The sequence below is a fragment of the Phallusia mammillata genome, chromosome 8 (genome assembly GCF_965637545.1).
Source record: "Phallusia mammillata chromosome 8, kaPhaMamm4.hap1.1, whole genome shotgun sequence".
Classification (NCBI taxonomy): Eukaryota; Metazoa; Chordata; class Ascidiacea; order Phlebobranchia; family Ascidiidae; genus Phallusia; species Phallusia mammillata.
This window is the reverse complement of record NC_137259.1, coordinates 16,494,836-16,513,830: the sequence shown is the minus strand read 5'-3', so window position 1 is coordinate 16,513,830 and position 18,995 is coordinate 16,494,836. Positions and strand designations below refer to the sequence as shown.

The following is an 18,995-nucleotide window of genomic DNA, read 5'->3' as shown; positions in this document are numbered from 1 at the left end:
TTCTCGTTAATTTGCATATCAGTAGAACAGGCAACACAATTTTCCGTAATCTTATGTAATTCCCCCAGATCGCTGTACAAGCAACGTTGGCGACATACGTAAAACAAAAAAAGCCGCTTAAAGCAACCGTAGCATAAGGAAAGCCAAAACGCGTTTTCGTCGACCATGTCGAATTCTCAAGCGTACAAGAGCGACAAAATCACAACGACAATATTAAACATACCAACGACTCTCCGTTATTACACATTGGACATCACAATAAACCATAAAATCGCTTAAACAACGCATGTATGAACGCTCATATGGAGGAGTTTCTGCCAAAAGCATGTCTTTAAACGTGTAAATAGCCACAAAAATAGAGCTTTTAAACCATTTTGACCACAATAAACACCCCTCCCTCCCCTCACAAATAGTAAAACTCATTCAGTTTAACATTGCAAAATGTCAGGTAATATTAATGTGATAAACCAGCAAGTTATACGCTAGTTTGGCCACATTGCGATATAGCAAACAAATGTAACATAAAAACGTTGACCAAGTCAAAAGCAACGCGTGTATACTTAAATGTACATTTGCGCGAAGTATACACAAACAACAGGGGGCACGCAAAATATTCTATTCTGGAAGTGCACTGGCCAAGTAGGAACTTAAACGTTTTGTGTGTTTTTGGAAAGGTGGACGTTTGCACAGTGAAAAATGCCACATGGAACCGCAGAACAGATACACATATTAAATGGGTAACAACACCTTTTTTGCACAATTCTGTTACTAAATGGTGACCAGCAAACTAGTGGAACAATGTCACCACTTTTTAAGAGCATACAAGTAAACTAAGATTTTTCAAAAAAGCTAAATATTTTGTCCCTTCGTGTAAAAGGTTAAATTTGCATTCTTTGGCTAATAGCGAGTGCGCAATGGTAAATAACGGCTGGGCGATAAAACGTTGCGACAATATATGGTGGCTTTGAGCCTAAAAGGCATCAACAAGGCAAAGCGCTGCAAAGCCGATCTTCGAATTTGCCAAAGTTCTGGCTCGAACCCTTCGCACTTCATCATAATTAGGCGCTTAAAGCACCGGACAGCCGAAAAAAAAATTGCATTTTAATTCTCCTGGCACAACCGGTTATTCAGGCCAGTGGCATTTGCGCCTTGCTGTAAATCGAGTCACTGCGCGTGCGCTCTGTGACGTCATCAGGCACGTTACTACGCCCCCAGCCCTCATCGGGCTTCAGAGACATCCATTGACGGGAATAAAGGGCGTTTAGTGTGCGCAGATCAGCCAACTTGGTCAGCAGTTTCGGCAGCGACACCGTGCGGTCTAGCGGTTTGGTTGACATCGACCATATGAGGGCGCTCAAGATCTGATCGTGAACACGCTCCACTGATGGCGAATCTTGCAAGTGACGTCGATCTGCAAGAACAGAGATGGTTGATTTAGAAAAAATTGAACAGTTTCACATGTGGTTTGTAAATATGAACACATGTTATGGGAATATGACCAGTGAAGTGATAAAAGAAGAAATCTTAAATGATCTTTGCATGGTTTAGCAGTTACTATGTAGTATATTAGGGAAGACTGAAAATACTTTGAATTGTTAAGGGAGGAATTCGTTGAAAAAAGTTGGAAACCACTGCTCTTAACCAATTTGATACTGCAGTAAAAATAATTCTAATTGGTTGTACGCCTAAACGTGGCAGCAACATCGTGACTATTAGACCGAAATGTGCATATTTCTGGAATATCAAACACAACGACGGTTCGAGCACAGGTAAAAACCACGCATAAGGCCATGCCTTATACATAAGCAAAGTGCATAAGTCGGCGCGTGTAATGACAACAGCGTTGGTTGGTAAATTCATTCCATAACGGGTCGTGGTTGCATTTAAAGAGCCTACGAACCTTTTGGACCCCCTGACCGCACTAACACCACGTGTGCAAAACACGATGGTATCCGCTCGCATAGTTAGAGCCAGAGACTCATTTCCCACTGTTCGGGTCGACCCGGTAGCTTGTTGGATAGACATCGGAAGAAAAATAAACCGTCCTGACCCGCTGTGCTGGGTCAAATATGTGGCAAATATCGCTGGAAAAACACGTCGTTTTCCTGAGTGGATGTACGCTTTTTGTTTGTTCTTTATTTGTGGGTTACGCGCGGACGAAAGTTAATTGAGGTCTCTTGATGAGCATTAACCGGTTTGAACTGCTTGGTGTTTTTTTTATGCTATGTGCGGGTTTTCAGTACAATTTGAACCGCTATAAAACGGCATATACTCAAGTCACTAATGAATAAATTTGGCACAGTTATAACTAGGTATGTTATGATTACATTTGCAGACAAACAATAGTGTCATTTTTGTATTTAAAAGACGAAAAACGCCTAATCCATAATTGTTCATAAAAGGAACCTAACAAACTGATTATTTTTTTCTAAACGCTCAAATTTGTCTTGGAGTTTTGTTACAATGTCGAGAATGCCTCAACGTGACAAATTCCTCGATTGTAGCTATATTTAAACGTGCCAATCTTACATAACTGAAGAGCGGATATTCTACGAACTCAAGAGCATGCGGATTCCTGCGAATCCATCCGAAGTACTTGCACTTTTACCAGTATTTTTAACCAACACGTTCACGACCAAAAAGGTTACAATGCGATTGTGGCACTTCGTACACCATCAATGTACGCTCCAAATTTCGTATTTACAGAGGCTTGATAGGCTGAAGACCACTAATAAGGGCCCGTGCCAGTAGAGAAATCGTGACATTTGTCGTGCATGTTTTGGGTCACGAACCTAAAGACCAACGTCGAGCCATGATTTTTATTTCCCGTGCTCTTAGCAATGGCACGAACCCAGACCGAGCCAATATGAAAGGTCATAGCTTTGCAATGAATGTCGAAGGAAACAAATGACCATGGTGCATTTTTGTTTGTTAATTCGGTGCAGTTAATGACGGACTCCGTTTATTGCGGAACTTGGGTAACGTGCTTGTTAATGGACGTGACACGTTTAAGTGTTTGTAGTCAAATTTCCAAACCGCCGTCGAACACTTGTTATAGTACAGTAGCCCAAGGACATTTCAAGGCCTGCATTTGCACCAGTGGCTTGCACGAACTGACTCAACTAACTAACACATTGGTTTATTTTTGTAGGGCCTGTGGATGGACTGAGGCCATCTTTTGCAGAGACAAACTTTGGATACCCATCTACAAATTGTGTAAATGTAAAGAAATTGAAACCACTCTTTTCTTGTAAATCTTGATCGAACAAACCAAACATACATAGAAATATCAGAAAAAAACGGACGAAAACAATATGTGTTCATTTTACGAAAAGGCCTACACCAATGTGATACTGCATATGGAAGGTAGTGCAAAACTTTTTCAAAAGAAAAAAATCTGAATACCTGGTGCTGCCAGAATGAGGGCGCTAAAGAGAGCAAGTTGCGTCTCCGTCAACTTAAAGGAAGAAAACTTCTCGGCCAAGTCAAACACTGAATCCACAAAATCGTTTGACAAACCTGAAGAAAAAAAAAAAAATATTCAAATATTTTCTGTTTTTGTTTATTTCTAGTAGAACTAGAAGGGTGGCTTTCTGATATACTTCCATTTTATATATTCTATACGATATTTACCAATTTACTATACACATCATTTGATCTACACATATGATTGTTTTTGTAAACAAAAACTAATGGGTCCCCACACGCATGTTGTGCGGATTTACAGTAAACAAATGTTGCGGTGATTTTTAGATTTTTAAGGACAAAAAAAACAGCTGATTTCTAATCACCGAAAAGACTGTCTCTTAAAACGTCTGTCCGGACGTCAAGCTGATCCCTCCCGCTCTGCACAAAACCGTTTTAATCGTAAACCAGTGAATGACTCCCTTGGGACTTCTGTCTGACTGACAGTGTACACGAACTATGGACTGTGAAAGTCATTATTTGGCCGATTAAGGCAAATTATTTAATACTAAACGAGTAAACCACTACAAACACATGTTTCAAATTTCAGCACATTAGGGCTTGTATTTCTGGCCTAAAACCAAAAAAGATTATTTCGGGATTTAAGGGGTGACGATTATTTCGGGCTTAAAGGAGTAAAAATGGGTAAATCCAATAAAAAGTTAGAAAATTATTTAGAATACTTTACATTGCACCAACCAACAAAGCATGAAACTCTTAGATCATGTACTTTAGTCAGTAAAGCCGTTTTAAAAAAATTACGTTTTGGCGGCTTGTGGGTGAACCGCTAAGTCATTTGGGGTCAAACTTTAAGAGGATCAGGTTTAAAACGATAGCTAACATCTGTGTAAATTTGAATAAATTTAAAGCATTCTTTCTTGACCAAACGCGTTCGACAAACCAGCGTTAGACAGAAACGAATATTTCGATAGAAGGGGACCCATAATAAGGACATGCTTAAGTCGCTTTGAAACATGTTAGACTACCCTTTATCAATTAAAATTTGTCGCTATCATTTTCAGATCATGTTTTTGATGCACAATACCCTGGTATGGAGAACGCTTTTCGGTAACGTTCTTCCATTTACGGTATATTTAATATCCGAAAGTCATTGAATTGTTTGTACTATGCAGTTCAGCAGGAGGCTAATTAATGTCGACCAGACCAAAATAATCGCCCATGCAAATGAATAGGTAAAGGAAGTGGGATCGACGATCGGCGTAATTGTTTAATTAAGATTTGAAAACATTAGTTGAAACTTTGCCAACGGTTCCGGAAATTTATTTTCATCAACATGCGCTATTAGAATATATGTGTCTTGGCATGAAGTCCTATCACGATGGAACGTTATTTTACACCAAAAATAAAGAATTTGTGATGTAAGCACTATTTTGGGTCCATCTGTTACTGCGGTGTTTTGCAATAAGTTCTCAGCGCCAAGCATTTGTTTCATATTTACAGGGTTGCCATCGACTTGACACCAAAAATAAGGACAACCGAAAAGTTATTTTATACGAAACGAATGTTTTTGAACAAATCTTTGTATTTATACAAGCCATAACATATTATAGGCTATGCAATATTTTGGCCGGAAACAATCTGTTGCAGCAACTCCGTGTTCGTAAAAAAAACTTCGTACATCTCACAACAGCTCAGGTCTAGGTTTACTTTTACTTATAGCAGAAATTTGACTTGTAATTGTTGAAAATAAGACAAAAGAAGGACTCAAGTCAAAAATAAGGACAAATTTTAGAAAAAAGGACGGTATGGCAACTCTGCATATTTATCATAAATAGCTACGTATAGGCTGCTGTATTTTTTTTAATTTTTAAACAAAAACATAAACATTATGACGTCTTACCTTCGCTTTGCAGTTGACCGCGTGTACGGCGTGTGACGTCATCGACCAAGAGTGTCCCGGATGTAACGTCGAACTGCGTGACGAGACGAACCAACAGCACCTGATAAAAACATTCAGTCAGTTAACATCTCTCTGTACAAACTCATAGCAAAAAATGTTGTTGTTGTTGTTTTCCGTAAAAACGGTTTAGTTTCAATTTGGTATAAGAGACCAAAACATACACAGTTTAAAATCTTTCTTTTTCAGTGTTCTCTAATGCGTATCTATAACCTATATGTACCTAATGTAAGGCTAAAACAAAACTATTCTGAGGTCGTTTTAAAGCATTAATTGTTCACCACAAAACAGTACCATATAAAGTTAAGGTATTTCAGTAAGAGATAGACAAATTCTGATATTGACTACACAAATACTTTGCGTTAAAGCAGTGTTTTGGGGCTCATACAGTGGTGGGATTCAGCCGGTTCGCACCGGTGCTATAGAACCGTCTCACTAAATTTTAAGAGACCAGCGAACCGGTTAGCATTTACTAGTTACAGTCAATGGACTTTTTGTAACAGAACCGGCTGAAAAATATAGCTTTTGTGAGAGAACCGGATGACAAGAAATATGAAACCCACCACTGGGGTCATAAAACAGTTTAGGCTCACCTCAAAGGTGCCAGACTTTAGCAGTGCGATTTGATCCTCCTGCTTTAGGCTCTCAAAACCGGGTATTTTTCGGGCAAACTCGACCACTTCACGTACAGCAGCCTCAAACCGCGCCCCCACTCTTGACCAATTAGAAGCGCCCTGGAAAGAAAATCCGAAGTTAGAGCAAATATAGTGACTGTTGGCAAACAATCCATAATGTGTGAACAACCGTTGAGCTAACAACAGTTGGGGATTAGAAAACAAATTTGACGTTTTTGAGGCCCATAAGTTAACCTACAGTCCAATTATGGTCAAAATTTACATTACACAATGTTAGATAAAGATCTAAATGGTGTGCAATTTTAAAGAAATTGCAACTACTTTTTCTTGTCCAAAAACGGGACAAAAAGTGCATTAAACAGTAAAAAAGAAGGAAAACGTGCAAAACAAGGGGAATATTTTATTACACTGGCGGTTAACCTAAATGGTTTTTGATTATTGGATTCATGCGTACGTATAGGTATGTGGTATATTTACACAATGACCATACATGACCTCGAGTCATCATGATTGACCTGTGTCGATATGACAGATTAGCTCTAACACCACAATATCCTGTTCTGCTGAAAGTCAAACAGGTTCTTACAGCTAACCAATCGATTATTGGTCTATTTTACAACACGCTGTTACACACGTTAACTAACGATTGCATTTTAAAAAGGTGTTAATAGTTGTATATTAAAAATAAATTCATAGTGCTCTATAATTAGGTTACAAGTCATTATAGGTGTACTAGATGCAACTTTGAAGACTTAACAAACAACACAAAAACGTTAACTTGTTTACACCCTTTGCAGGACAAAACTACAACAAACAAAACCAAACATAGTTTTTCGCATCATGGCTGTTACACAAGGCTTTCGCAGAAATTCCTAGTTCCAAGAAATGAAGGCGTTTCCCCGCTAGGTCTCGCTAGACCGTGACAAAATGTGATTGGCTGAGCGAGGGGATTATTTGAGTTCATGTGCCCCCAAAGCAATAGTGACGTTATAAAAGAAGAGAAAAAGAGCGAATTCTAAAGCGAAAGAGTTGGTTCACGTCCACGGCTGAATTTATATTATGCTAGACGGGGATTTTTTTAACTCATGATCACCTTAGCATGCTATTGTAAAATATTTTAATGTGTTTTAATGAAGTCATATTTGCCACCTCATAACATTAAGCTAATTTTCTATTAGCCCTATTTATTCTTAAACAAAAAATTCTTTTTTTGTGCTTTTTCACAATGAAACAGCTTTTTTGGTCTAATCAGTGGTTTAAAACATCTCAATTTGTCTCTGCATTTCGGAGTGTTCATAACAAAGGAACGAGGAAAACAATTGAAGTGCAATTGTCACCAGCAAAAAAGCAAGTTCAGTACTGGGAACTGATGGTGGGAGCAACATATGCTGCTAAACCGGCGCCAGGACCCCGGTGCTGGCTGTGGCATTGTGTATGACTTCTGGTGGTACTAGCACCATCCATCAAGGCTTAGCGTGGTTGCGATGCCTGCGTTCATAAGCGGATGCAGCAGTAGAGCATCGGTCGTACCCGTTTCCCGTCCCTACGCTGTATTTTGCATTGTTTGTTTTTAATAAGCCCCACCCCGAATGTCTGCGCTGTTCGTACTGTTTGCATTTGGCCCCAGCGGCAGCAGTTCCGTTGCAGGGAGAAACACTGCTGACAAATTTCGTATTAATTAAAGTGACATCCCGAAATTTGAACCGCCGTCTGTCGTTTTTCGACAGGAAATTAAAAAATGCTGAAAGTTCACGTACGAAGTCAAGGCCTTTAGTTAACTTTACATGCATGCAGCACGCCACAAGAGAAGGACTTTGCAAAATGCAGTGTTCCAAGCGTTTGTTGACAAGTTTTTTGTGACAATCAGCGGTTTAAAAATGTGTTTTATACAAGCACTGAGTTCAAGTCTGGGTTAAACTATTTTTTAACTTCATCTCTATCCTATATGTGGCCATTCGTGCAATGACGTCCGTTGAAGCTATACGGAACTGCTGGTTCATTTAAGTTAAAATCAGCTCAAGCTATTAATAAGTAACATCATAACGAACGAACAACGACAGAAATTGCCTTTTTACCTACAGCATAAGAGACAGCATCGTATATAATGCTGAACATTAAAGACTGGGTTAGCTGGGTTTAAACTTGGTACAGACGCAATCCTTTCTCTCTCTTACTTGCAGCGTTTCCTGCGGCAAAAATAACTTGATGCTATCGCAGTAATGGCGTCCTACATCAACTTGGGTTCATTTCAGTGCGACTTCACCTAGCGGGTTAGTAAACGCCCTAGTGACTTTTTCTAATGACCATAAAAAGTACGTTTTATAGAATATTTAAATCCACATTAGGCGCTACAAATGTCCTATAGTTTTGTTTAATACTGCCAACATTTTTAAGGGTTTCAATTTTTAATATTGTGCAATGGTAAAGTTAGAGCATGTTGGTTAAATGTTACATATATCATGCACAATTCATTACAGAAAAACTTTTGCAAACGCTGCAGTTTTTCAAGGCCAAAACAATTCTTCAGTGTGACAATTTATGTCATTTAATTTCTCCCCAAGAAAAATAAATAAATGTGTATGATTGCAACGTTCTGTTGGTGGTAGGGTAGGATAAAAAAAGTGAAGTTTATGTTCGATAAAAACGACTTGGTGGGTATACCAGCAAGGGTTTCTGAGGCTGTTTTTCATGTACATTACGTTGCGCAACAATTAAGCGTTATATCAACTGTCATTTTTTGGCAACTGACGGACGTCCTAACATGTTATGATGGTTTACAAAAATATGTGATGCAGTCAATGCACAAAAACCTTTAAATTAGTGCCGTTGTGTCAGTGATACTAAAACATATCCTGGCGAAGCAATCAATAAATCTACATTACTTAATGGCAAGAATTTATTTAGTCAGCAAAAAATAGTTGTACTACATCACTAATTATGTTATGTTTAATATTTAATGCATTGTGTTTACAAAACAGTATTATTGCGTTTTCGGTCAGTTTAACAGACAGGAAGCATATTTTTACAAAACGACGTCTTTGCCACATATAGGCCAGTAGACATTTTCACATCCGAACCTTAACCTTATTAACTGCTTAAAAGCAAAACAAAAACACTACCCAGTTCTAAATAGGGCTTGCAACGGGCACAGCAGGCCAATGGGCCCTTTAACAGTTCCGGTGGACGAACTAAAATGCCTGCAAACAAACTATAACGCAACCGGCAGTGGCCCACATAGAGTGAACGCAGGTCAGAAGGTGTTTTGTTGTTGCTTCTGGTGTGTGTACCAAATACCTTTCCGCCCTCGCTGGATATTCGCGTGTTAACTGAGTTGACAAGTAGGACAAACAGATGCAAGCCGACACTGACCTTATTTGCACTGCTAAAACTCGCATTTGATTTATACTTGGTAATATTTTAAGCATTCTGTATTGGGGCTTTAATGATAAATGTAACTACTTAAAAATTTTGTACATGAAAGTATATATTTTTACAAGAAAGTATCTCTCTATTTGCCACTATTTTAAATATTGTATATGAATCATAATATTAACTACTTTTAAAATTAATTTTGAAGAGAAGTATCTCTTATTTGAAATGGTAACCAATAGCTTTTCAAATTTACAATTTTGGCTTTGTACAGTTATGCGCGATGTCGTTTATTACAATGATTTAAATCAAAAAAGTAAAACACTTGCACTACCCAATTTTATGTACGCCTTTCAGGTTAATTGCACGACACGAAAATAAGTGCTAGTCGATCGTTCTTTTCAGTCCGGCAATACGAGCGAATTCTACAACCGTATTTATCCCTCTGACAGGAGACACAACAAACTCTTATGCCATGACAACCTTTGTGCCTCAACGCGACGCTGCCATCTTACACCCGCTTCTGAAATTACAACCCTTAAACACGATCTATCGTGAAACCGCCGTCTTTGGCCGCTGAACTATTGTTCCTGGAATGTGTTGTTCTGTGATAGGCCTTGCTACAGTCGGGGTTAGGACCGAGCAACGTAGAAATAATTTGGCTTTTGTTTGGCTGCGGCGTTTGGTAATGACACAAAAACCTGAAGAAAACATCCATCTTTACTATTATTTACAAAAGATTCAAAGCAGAGCGTAACAATTGGCTGGATAGGCATAAAACAGGGGTTCCATCTAATATATTATAATGGGCAATTTTCTGTCGGCATAAATAGCTGATTTTGCAAAATTCCGTAAAGACTTGTTTGTCATCAAATCTTTCGATTTCCAATTTTGGAGGTTAAAACAATTTTTGGGATGCTGTCAAATACCAAAAATAGTAATAGAACGCGTTAAACCTTTTTAGCCACGAAAATTTACCTTCATTTAAAATGCTTTGTAGGACTTGTTAACGGTTTGGATATAAGAAGGCCAAAAAATTATTCGACCTTTTTTGGGTTTCCTAATGCAAAAGGTTACTTACGGTCACTACACGTTTCCCAATCGGTTGACAAGGACTTTGACTTGCGATATTTGAACAAACATTTACCAATAACTTTTCGGGAGGTTAAGCCACTAGTTTAACTAACAAACAGGACATTAATGCTGATAAGCCGAACCTTACACGATAAATGCACGGGGAATGGCAATTGTCGTGATACAGCAACGGTTGCTCATTAGTCGCCCAATTTCGCTAGGCCAACTACGCAGTTTAATTCTAAGAAGGGTGTCTCGACTTTGCGACGAGTTGGCAAGAGTGTGGTGGCATGCTGACAACCGAATCTTTCACGATATGGGGTAAGGGTAGACGACAAAATGTCTGACAATCAACATGTCCTTGTTGTTTTATTTTAAGTGATCTTATGACAAGTCTGATAAAATTTGGGTAGAATTTAGCACACGCACAAATTATGCCAAATTGTGCTTTCCAAAATTATGTCTAGCAACTGGCAATATTTTTTACTTTCCTCAAGCGACAATGACCCAAGCTTCCAAAATATATCGTTTAAACTTTAGATGTAGACGTTTAATTAAGTAGATAAGAATCCTTTTCATTGGCGCTTTTTGGAACGGAATTACATTCTTGTGAAGTGCGCGGTTTGGCTCTAAACAGTGATACGCAAATTTTTACATTGTACATGACATGGTGTGCTAGTAACCAGAAATAAAACAACGCAGTTGGAAAATGAGCCGATTAGGGCAAAAGAAACGCTACAATTGACTCATATTTCTCGTTACACGACTTTGGTGCGCAAATTTTAAGAACGCAATATTGAACATGTACGTTTACAGGAACGCTATGACGTACCTTTACGTCTTGTGACGTCAAGACGATTGCAAACTTGCTTACGTCACAGGTGTTCTTGTGGGCTTCGAAAAGGGTGGTAGCCATCTTGAAAAAAATAAACAAAAGTTAAAAATAAGTTACGCGCAGAAAAAAACAAGCCTTTAAAATTGAACCGGAGTTGTAATTATTTATAGGCGCAGCCGGATTAAAAATATGCGTCCTGCAAAAGCCAGACGGCACTACAAAATGACATTTTTGTGCTCAAGCAGGCTTAAAACTTGGCAGCAAATTTTCAAAACAAGACCGGTGTGCAAAAAGGCACCAAAAATCCGCTTATCGTCCGGTTCGTGGAACCACGCAGCAGCTTAACTGGTTAAGAAACACTCAAACGTCGGCCGTTGGTGAACGGGCACCGAAAACCACGCCCGCAATTACCTGGATAGTTGTGAGAGCAGACGAGGTCGTCGAATCGGACGCTGGAAGATGTTCTATGTCGGCTTCGTTAGCCTCGGGGCAGCCGCTGTCAGGTGACGACGACGAAACAGGGCGATGACGTGGTGTAACGGAAGGCGAGTGAGGCTCTTCTTTTTGCGCACCGACCGGTGATGTTACAAACACTGGGGAAGCCATAACGCTAGTGGGAACCGATGTAAGGGGGCGCATGATGGGGTAAAGAAGGGGCATTTGGGGGTGCATTTCACCGGCGCCGCTGGTCACAGGCATCCAAGGGAACTTGTAGAAAACACCCCCTTCCTGTGGAAAGACGAACCCGTTCGGGGGATACCTAAACATGGGGTGTGTATTTTGAGCGCTAGGCTTCGCGAAGTGTTCTTTCGGTGAGAGATCGTCGCTCGGGTGCCCGCTTTGCGAGTTGGAGTGCCTTATCACATTCACGCGCATTCCGACGGGAGCATCCGGGCTTTGCTGCTGCGGTTGCGGGTAGGCGCCTCTGGCTAATCTCTCGCCAGACTCTCTTGCGCGTTGTGTGCGGGCTCGGGCTGGCAACAGGCTTGTTGCGGCGGATCGAAGCAGCAAAGCCGGCGGCTGTTCCTGGTGGCAACGATCTTCAAACGCTGTGCTTATTGAATCAGAAGATGAACGGTGTTCTCTTGGTGCCACCTTGAACCTCTTAGCTTCGTCATATAAAACTGGTGATGCACTACGCCTTCTGTACGACGTCATATCGACGTAATTTTCAGACACAAAAGCGCGGTTGTCGTGTTTGTTAAGTTTCTGGCCGTCGTTGAAATTCTTCCCTCCCGATTCAGAGCGAAACAGGCAATGCATTGGAATAAGCTCTGGCGGTTGTTTTCTGGGCATTGAGCAAGGCTCTGAGCACTTGCATGGCGCATGGAGGGACTTGTAGAGCAGGGAATGGTTAGGGGGAGACGGTGGCCGTTCTCGAATGGCCCAGGGAGCCGTGGGTTGGCGTTCCTTAGCGCTGGGGCTCACCACGCTGGCTAGAGCGCGTTCCAGATGCTCTGTGCTCTGGTTGTCAGGAGATGTGTTGCCTCGGTTACGGCTTTCCTCTTCGAGTCTGGGAGGTAAAATGGTGTTAGATTTAAAAATTTACATTGCAACCTATAACGAACTAACCCATAAAAACTGTTTCGCCAACCAGAAAACACACAACTTTAGGTGCCATATTAAGGTCTGTCTTTTTGTCACAATTCCAAAAAACTTAGCATTGATATCAATATGTCGAATAAAAAAACGGCATCATTCATTTCTTATTCGTTTAGAAAAGCGTTTTTATGCAATGTTGCAATTTTTAGAACAAACATAAAAGTACATTTCACTTAGGTCACATATATTTTTGCCTAAATATGATACAAAATAGATATTAAACCTTAATGGTGTGTGCTTTAAAAGCAACTTACCGTTTTGCAGCAAGTCGTTCAGCAATCAATCGTGCCTTTACCTTTTTCGGGATTCGGCCATATTTGACAGCTAAAACATACAAAAACACATATTACTAAATTAGCTAAGCACAGTCCTTATTGGTTTTGGCTTTTTTATTGCATTCTATTGCAAATATATAAACGTTGTCGAAATCATGGGTGTAGATCCTATGTAATGTATTCAGGTTTTGCAGTTGCGTTTTTGATGCAGTACGAAACATTACAGCACTGGATACAGACTTGAAACAAAGCTTGTAAATAAAACGTTAAGAGAGCTTGGATTTTGTAAACGTCTCAACGTCTGTAACAGAATTGGTTCGCCTTCATACAAGCTGTCTGGCAAGATATGCGTTTGTTCCGTACGAAACAGTATTGATAACACAAGGCAAAGGGCGCACATTGTGTTATTGTTAGCAGGCATGGCTTTAAGATTAATGGTCTCTGTAGTAAATCAATCACGTTCACGGCAGGCGAATTTAGGCTTCAAGTTTTCGGGCTCCTATGCTTGATATCCGATATACTTCTGGAAACTACCTCTGTACAGTCGCTATTATCAATTCGGGGAGTTTTTCGAGTTCGTTTGCTCTTCTTTGCTTTGTAGGACAATGTCGTCCGAATGAACCAAGCAACTTTAAACCCCGTTGTATGACCGATAAGTACATCGAGCATAAAATTGAAATTCTCTTTTTATGAAAGTTTATGAAACGTTTGCTGGACAAAAAACGAGTTTTGAATTTTTTTCAGTTTCTTTGTTGTAGTTAAAAAAAACATTAGTGAGATATCCAAATATACATACAATTCCCAGTTTGCGGAAAACACCTCGCTTGGACGCTATTGCCAAAAGAAAAAAATGTCCCCGCCTATACCCCCAAGCATGCTCAACGATGCAAAGTCAAGAAACCGCATTGGAATGTGGACTCTTTTCACCCAGAGAACGTGTGTGTGACACAGTCACGGTCTGAGGACGATTTGCAAAGTACCGCGTGTTTACGGTTTTAAGTCGTGCGCTCTAGTCGTAAGATAACGGTTAAAAATGGCGACAGGCGCGGTTCTGGCGGTTTAATATCGAGATTTCAATCAGTACGAACCACCTGCGTATGTAGTCGACACACCGCTGAAAATGTTGCACTATTTTAATTTTTTTGATCCTTGCAGACCAGTTTTTTTTATCCTACAGTCTCTTTTGATTTTTTTTTCAAAAATGAATATTGTTTGCTATGTGCTGAATTAACGATTTCTACCTTTCATATTAACGATCAATTTTTTTTAATTTCCGTGTTAAATCTGTTACCCTTTTAATTTAAGACTCAGTTATTTCGCCATAAAACAACAAATTATAACATTTGTCATCGTATATACGATATAACGCGTTATAACGCCTAAAAAACATAAAAGCGCAAAACCAGCGTCTTAAATTCCAGCATCGACGAACACGAGAGTTTAAAGTTGGCGGTTTTACAGTTAATTACTGCTACTTACCATCCTTAGACATTCCAACATAGATGCATTTCATAAACCTGCAGGTTTGACATCGGTTTCGGTTGTCCCTTGTGATACTGCAAGCACCGTCAAGAACGCATGAACGGTATTTGATCTTTTGTTGGATAGTCCTTCGAAAGAATCCCTAGAAAAGAGTTTTTTTGTAAATTTGAAGGAGTTTTACAAGCCAGCTGTTGTGGGGGTCTAAATTACTGAACAAGTATAAGACAAGCGTTTGTGGCCCTTGCACAGTTAACTCACCCATTAACTAAACTATACACATTAGAAGGAATATTTAATAGAGTTTTTCGACTGTTTGTTTGATGTGGCCTGTATTATTTCAACTTATGGAATCAATGCAGTTAACTGACGCATTAATCTTAACGACGAATTAGACGAAGGCCGTTTTTTGCTTGCCACAGCGCATGAAACTGTGTTAATTAAAGTTGGCCTCGCCATCATTGCAATAACAAATTGAGAGCATTTAATTTTAGGACCTGTGCACTGAATGATAATATGCGCCACGGCTTTAAGACAATGTGTAGACAATACTGCAGACACCATTGTGAAGCAGTCTAGTACATGTGGTGAAATAAACATCCCCCATTTGCTCTACATTTATCGTTCAGTTATTGTTCCTGGAACAGAGTGAACTAAACGGCCGAGGAGAAGCTACAACCATCTTTAAAACAAGCAATTGTGTCGTTTGACAATCGAGCAACCCCTTGCATAATAGCGCTTTGACTATATAGGTTTAAAGCATTTGCGTCTAAAGAATGCATAGCATTTGACGTCTGTGTTGGGATAGGAACTAGATCAGTGGTTCTTAATTTTTAATAATCCGTGGCCTGCTGCTCACTCAATACTAATGTACAGTTCTGTGCAGTACGAAGGAAAAAAGGTGGTCAAAAAAGACGATGTCTCACTTAACACTATAAAATCTTCCCAAATGTTCTTTTGCTGCTGTTCATTGCTATGTGTCACTTGTGAGGTCCTAGTATAGACCCCTGTCCCTAAAAAACACCTCGTACCCCATTCGGAGCAAATTAAAAAGCGCTGAACTCGGCTTTATTGTTTGAAGATTTTGAAGTATATTTTCATTATAGTTAAACTGGAATAAATTTCGGCATATACTTAGTCTTTCTAAGCGGGGAAACACGAAAAACATGGAAATCTCTTCTTGAAAGGGCAACCGTTGGGCCGCAACGTTTTACCAACGCGTAAAAATCACTACAATGCGGCAATATGGGAACATTGCACTTTAGTGGGGACTTCACCTAATTCGGTTAATGACATTCCGTGTAATGATTTATAACTGGCTACCGATGTTTCGAGATGCGGGAAAAACCTGATTATCGACTAAATACGGTATCACACGCTGATAGGAAGTAAAGATAGGCGGAACATCTCTTTTATAGGGTGATGAATACAACCTGGAAGTGTTTGGGAATCTACCTTCTGCGGATTAATGTTTTTTTCACATTCTTAGGTGAAGGCCATGTTTTAATTTGTAGTTTTAGGATATTAAGTCATGCGCATGTCGCGCAGCGATTGTTCGCAAGTTCTTAGAAAAAAGACAATGCGCCTAAAACGTATGGAAATGACTTCACAACACTTCTGTCGTTGTGCCTTTGCCATACGGTTAGCGGTCTTTCGTAACTTAACAGACACACAGCATACAGTTATATAATCGAATTTTGTCGCTGCACGCGCGAAAAATGGTTTTGGATCCCTTGGTATAAATGATCGTAGATCTCTGAATTTTCACTGTTGAGTATTGCGGGATATTTAGTTTTCTTGGAGAATAACTTTCACGTGTCAGACAAATATACAAATATGTGACGAAACAACGTGATGATATACTGCATATTTTGAATGGCAGTTTAGTAAAAGCTGCCTGATAAAGTTTGAAGGGGTACACGTCGCTTGCTATGATGAAATATATGTTTCCTTGGCTTACCTTGCAACCTTCGCACGAGTAAACTCCGTAATGAACCCCCGAAGCTTTATCCCCGCACACCTTGCATTGCATATCCAGATAATCCAAAGACAAGGCTAAAAAAGTAAGCAAAAATGGTAAATTTGCCACAAAAAATGAACCAAGTAGGCTACATGTCCTAGTTTTTAATTTTATGTCATCACCCTGATGAAGGTGTCTCGTATGGGACATCGAAAGGTTGGCATATTATAATAAAAACTGCTGGAAGAGCTAAAAATTTGTTGATACATGTCCTATAGTCTGTTTCATCTTCGATGATTAGTATTCAAAAGCAGATGTGACAATGTACCAAGCGGACTTGCAGAGTAGGTTTGTATTCCGTGATTAATGTCAAGGGACTAACCAATTAACAAACCCATCTTGTAAGGTTTTAACAGGGTCGCTGAAAATAACTTAAATGCCGATTCTTAACGAAGCGTAAATAAAGTGCAAAAGAATAGTGACTCGTGAATGAAATTGTAGTAATCAACTGTCATTAATTTATTCACAGTATAATTACAGTATAACTTTGTAAAATAGCAAGTGTCGATTAAAAGTCTAACGGTCAATGAGTCATAAGCTTGCATGCCACAATCCAAGGTGGGTCGTTTCGTCAACCGTTGTGTGTATTGCAGTGGGCGCGTGATTGCTTAGGAGAGGCCGGTTGAGGCCACTTGGGGCGGTTTGTCGGGCCAATTAATAGTTGGGATCGTGAGCTTTGGAGATAGGCAGCGGTCAGACAAGTCAGGCAACAATGTGAGCAAAGCCGGATACTGTGCGTTGTTATTTGCGGCAAATTGCCAGCGCGCCACAAGTGGTTGCAGCACGCATTTATATTTAATGATTGCGCGTCCAGGTGCTGTTGTTAGTTGATCAAACGCTCTAAATCGTCTGTAATTGCCCAAACACTGGTGTGTTGTGGCTGGCCGAGTCGATTAAATAGAAAACGTGGCCTTGCGGTGATGGACTCTTATGCCGTAAAGCCAAAACGTACCCATCTGCGCTGAGTAACGAACAAAGTCGAGGAGACTGTTGGGATCGACGGATAGACACTACCAGTTGTCACGTACTCGTCGTTGCGCGTTTGTCGCTGCATTAGCTGGAAGCACGGTAGCATGCGTTGCCACCAGACCACGGAAGTGAGACGAGAAGTGCCACTGCGCACTACAATACTTCGACGCACGCACAAGCTGGTAACTCTTGCTTTGAACTTACTTGACACACCCCAACGGCAAATCCTCAAGACCAAACAACCGGGTTTCAAATCAAGTCCATTTGTATACACCTTATTTTCACAAATGTGCGCGAACGTTCGTATAGGGGTCATACCATTTAGAAACTGACATTGAAACCGAAACAACACGACTTCGGACCTAATTTGTTACACCAATCTAAAGGCCAGGTCTATAGATTTTCACTGACACCATTTGCGCGAGTAAGAATGCATCGTACAATGGGGAATCGAATCTAATTGACGCGTTTTATCATTCCGGCCCTAAGAGGAAGCGAACTGCAATTTCAAATGAAAAATGTTCTCAAAGAACGTTCTGCAAAAACAACCCACGAACGGCATATCTAGAAACTACTAGATGCCTGTCCAATGTAAAGTAGGACACTATTTGTGACCGTACCTGTTGATTTCTTCTTTTGAAGTGGCTTGTTGTTAACCTTCGATGACGTCATCATTTCGACAAGGTCACGTTCGAGAATACTGCGCTGGCTTAAGTCAAGTTGAGAATCCATTGTGTAACGATTTTAAGTATACCAGGATAACCTTATACATCTACGAGTAAAGCACAGAAAAGTCAATAAACATGTATGCATTAAGTCTAATTTTATGTTGTACCTTACTTTTTAACAATATTTTTACCGCAAACATACATTTTTTGGCTGCAGCTTGATAAACTTTAGTAAAACACTGTTAAACCGGGTAATTATCTTTTATCGAAACTCATCTGTACAAATTTGAATTTTTATCGAGAAACAAAAACATTGTCACTTTAAAAGAACGCTTTAATAGATTTAAATGAACCTAACCAGTGTATAACATGCGTCCGGGTCTAAACCCACGTGGTTATATGCGGCACTTTATCGTGTTCTACTATTTAACTTATGTAAATGTGGTTTTCTTTGCCAAAAGTTGTAGCGGTGCCATCAGTCTGCTTCAGCACATAGATACATGTTTTAAAACGACTTTATCTCTACTACTTTCCCAGCTGCTAGACTAGACAAATACACAGTGTGGCGACATAATGCAACATTGTTTCCGATTTGCCGATGTGGCTAAATTGAACGACTAAACGCTGCATGACAGCCACTAGACAATTTTTCCCTCTTTCATCGAACCGGCGTCAAGCGGAAAGGG

At 39.9% G+C, this 18,995-nt stretch overlaps 1 protein-coding gene across 1 annotated transcript; it reads right to left on the bottom strand.

Moving 5' to 3' along the window:
- Positions 1–39: 39 nt before the first annotated feature.
- LOC145204136 (nuclear receptor subfamily 1 group D member 1-like) lies at positions 40–18,433 on the bottom strand. The gene is made up of 10 exons (XM_080076574.1): positions 18,262–18,433; positions 16,613–16,707; positions 14,653–14,797; positions 13,153–13,222; positions 11,708–12,809; positions 11,294–11,377; positions 5,977–6,117; positions 5,327–5,426; positions 3,406–3,519; positions 40–1,411 (listed from the first exon to the last, which is right to left on the bottom strand). Exons 1-10 carry the CDS (start codon positions 18,371–18,373, stop codon positions 1,128–1,130), a joined length of 2,247 nt encoding a protein of 748 aa, XP_079932700.1. The 5' UTR covers positions 18,374–18,433; the 3' UTR covers positions 40–1,127.
- Positions 18,434–18,995: the final 562 nt, after the last annotated feature.

Bases quoted from the DNA above. Each gene is read 5' to 3' on its own strand.
- LOC145204136 (XM_080076574.1), bottom strand. From the start codon at position 18,373: ATGGATTCTCAACTTGACTTAAGCCAGCGCAGTATTCTCGAACGTGAC. The intron at 6,118-11,293 runs GTACGTCATAGC...TTTTCTTTCCAG, and splicing joins TGACGTCACAAGACGTAAAG to GGCGCTTCTAATTGGTCAAG. The intron at 1,412-3,405 runs GTATTCAGATTT...CTGTTCTTGCAG, and splicing joins CCTCATTCTGGCAGCACCAG to ATCGACGTCACTTGCAAGAT.